The 2025-nt window shown below is 68.1% G+C and overlaps 1 protein-coding gene across 1 annotated transcript in view; it reads left to right on the top strand.

Moving 5' to 3' along the window:
• The window catches only part of ADCY6 (adenylate cyclase 6), an 18084-nt gene that overhangs the window by 7143 nt on the left and 8916 nt on the right, over positions 1-2025 (top strand). Inside the window, exons 2-6 of the mRNA XM_014947454.1 lie at positions 760-909; positions 1010-1131; positions 1258-1369; positions 1424-1551; positions 1810-1968. Of these exons, the coding sequence (XP_014802940.1) occupies positions 760-909; positions 1010-1131; positions 1258-1369; positions 1424-1551; positions 1810-1968 (671 nt within the window). The remainder of the gene's footprint in view (positions 1-759; positions 910-1009; positions 1132-1257; positions 1370-1423; positions 1552-1809; positions 1969-2025) is intronic.

Below are 2025 nucleotides of genomic sequence, written 5' to 3'. Positions count from 1 at the left end.
CCCCCCCCACCCCCCCGAGCGGTGCCCACCCTGCAGGGTGGGAGCGATGGGGCTGCGGCCCATGGCTGGGGAGGCGCTGGGTGCCAGGACCCCGCTCCCAGCCCGCCAGGGCACTATAAATAACCCTGGCCCCAGTCCCGGGGGACAGGGACGGGGAGGGGGGAGACCGCAGCCCTCCTGCTGCAGCCGTCGCCGTTTCCCGGCCCTCCCTGGGCTTCCTCCGCTTGTCAAGGGCCTGCTGCTTCCCCCCTGCCCTGGGTCCCTGTGTCCTCGTATCCCCCTGGCCCTGGATCCCCAGATCCCCCCTGCCCTGGTTCCTGACGTCCCCAGGTCCCTGTGTCCCCCCCACACTGGGTCCCCACGTCCCCCCCTGTTCACCCTGCCCTGGGTCTCTTGGTCCCTTCATGCCCCATGCCCTGGTTTCCTGCAGCTTCGAGTGCCCCGTGTCCCTCTGTCCCGGGTCTCCAGGCCTCCCATGTCACCGCAACCCCTTGCCCTGGTTTCCCATATCCCTCTGTGCCCCACACCCCCCTCATCCTGGTCCCCTGTGTCCCCAGGCCCCCGCTTCCCCACCTTCCCCTGCCCTGGGTCCCCAGGTGCCCGTGTGTCCCTGCCCCACGTCCCCTCCTTGCAGCCCTCTTGACAGCACCCGTCCCCCCATCCCCGAGCCAGGGTTTTGGGGTGCGGAGGAGAGTGGCAGAGCTGGCCAGGCCTCACCGTGGGGCCAGGGGTCCGCACTGAGTCCACCTCCCCCGCCAGCTCAGCGCCAACGCCCTCATCTTCCTCTGCACCAACGTGGTGGGGGTCTGCACCCACTACCCAGCTGAGGTGTCGCAGCGCCAGGCCTTCCAGGAGACCCGTGGCTACATCCAGGCACGCCTGCACCTCCAGCGTGAGAACCGCCAGCAGGTGAGCTGGGGGTCCCCGGGGGTCCCGGCGTCTCCTGTGCCAGGCTGGGGGGGTCTGGTGGGGTGGTGGTCCCCTGCTAATGGGGTGGTGCTGGGTTTAGGAGCGCCTGCTGCTCTCAGTGCTGCCCCAGCATGTGGCCATGGAGATGAAGGAGGACATCAACACCAAGAAGGAGGATATGATGTTCCACAAGATCTATATCCAGAAGCACGACAATGTCAGGTAACACGGGGCCGGGGGCGTGAGCTGGGCGGTGGGTGAAGTCTTGGGGGGAGCTGTCACCAGCTGAGAGGGTCCGGGGTGGCCCGTGGTTGGTCCCTCCCCAGCCCACGCTCTTCCTCCCGGCAGCATCCTCTTCGCAGACATCGAGGGCTTCACCAGCCTGGCTTCGCAGTGCACGGCCCAAGAGCTGGTGATGACTCTTAACGAGCTCTTCGCTCGCTTTGACAAGCTGGCGGCAGTGAGTGGTGGGGGCGAGTTGTGGACCCCCCCCCGACCTACCTGTTCTCCCCAGGAGAACCACTGCCTGCGCATCAAGATCCTGGGGGACTGCTACTACTGCGTGTCGGGGCTGCCGGAGGCGCGCGGGGACCACGCGCACTGCTGCGTGGAGATGGGGGTGGACATGATTGAGGCCATCTCGTGAGTGGGGCAGAGCACGGGGGTCACTCTCCTCCCCGGTGGTGGCACATCCCTGTTGTCACCTCCTCCCCAGTGGTGGCACATCCCTGGTGCCACCTCAACCCCGAGGGGCTGTGCCCAACGCTGGTGCCGGCGTGTCCCCAGTGCCACTGCAACTTCAGTGGGGCCGTGCCCGTCCCCGGTGCTTGCCGGCCTGGGATGCGGTGCCTTGGGGGGATGTGGTGCTTTGGGGTGACGCGGTGCCCGTGCCGTCTGCAGGCTGGTGCGTGAGGTGACGGGGGTGAACGTGAACATGCGCGTGGGCATCCACAGCGGGCGCGTGCACTGCGGCGTCCTGGGGCTGCGCAAGTGGCAGTTCGACGTCTGGTCCAACGACGTGACCCTCGCCAACCACATGGAAGCGGGCGGCAAAGCTGGGTGAGCCAGGATGGCCCGGGGGGCTCGGCTGGGGACCGGGGTGGGGGGGACACGGGG

The sequence above is a fragment of the Calidris pugnax genome, unplaced genomic scaffold (assembly GCF_001431845.1).
Source record: "Calidris pugnax isolate Ruff unplaced genomic scaffold, ASM143184v1 scaffold155, whole genome shotgun sequence".
NCBI classification, from domain to species: Eukaryota; Metazoa; Chordata; class Aves; order Charadriiformes; family Scolopacidae; genus Calidris; species Calidris pugnax.
This window is presented reverse-complemented; position numbering and strand designations above follow the sequence as displayed.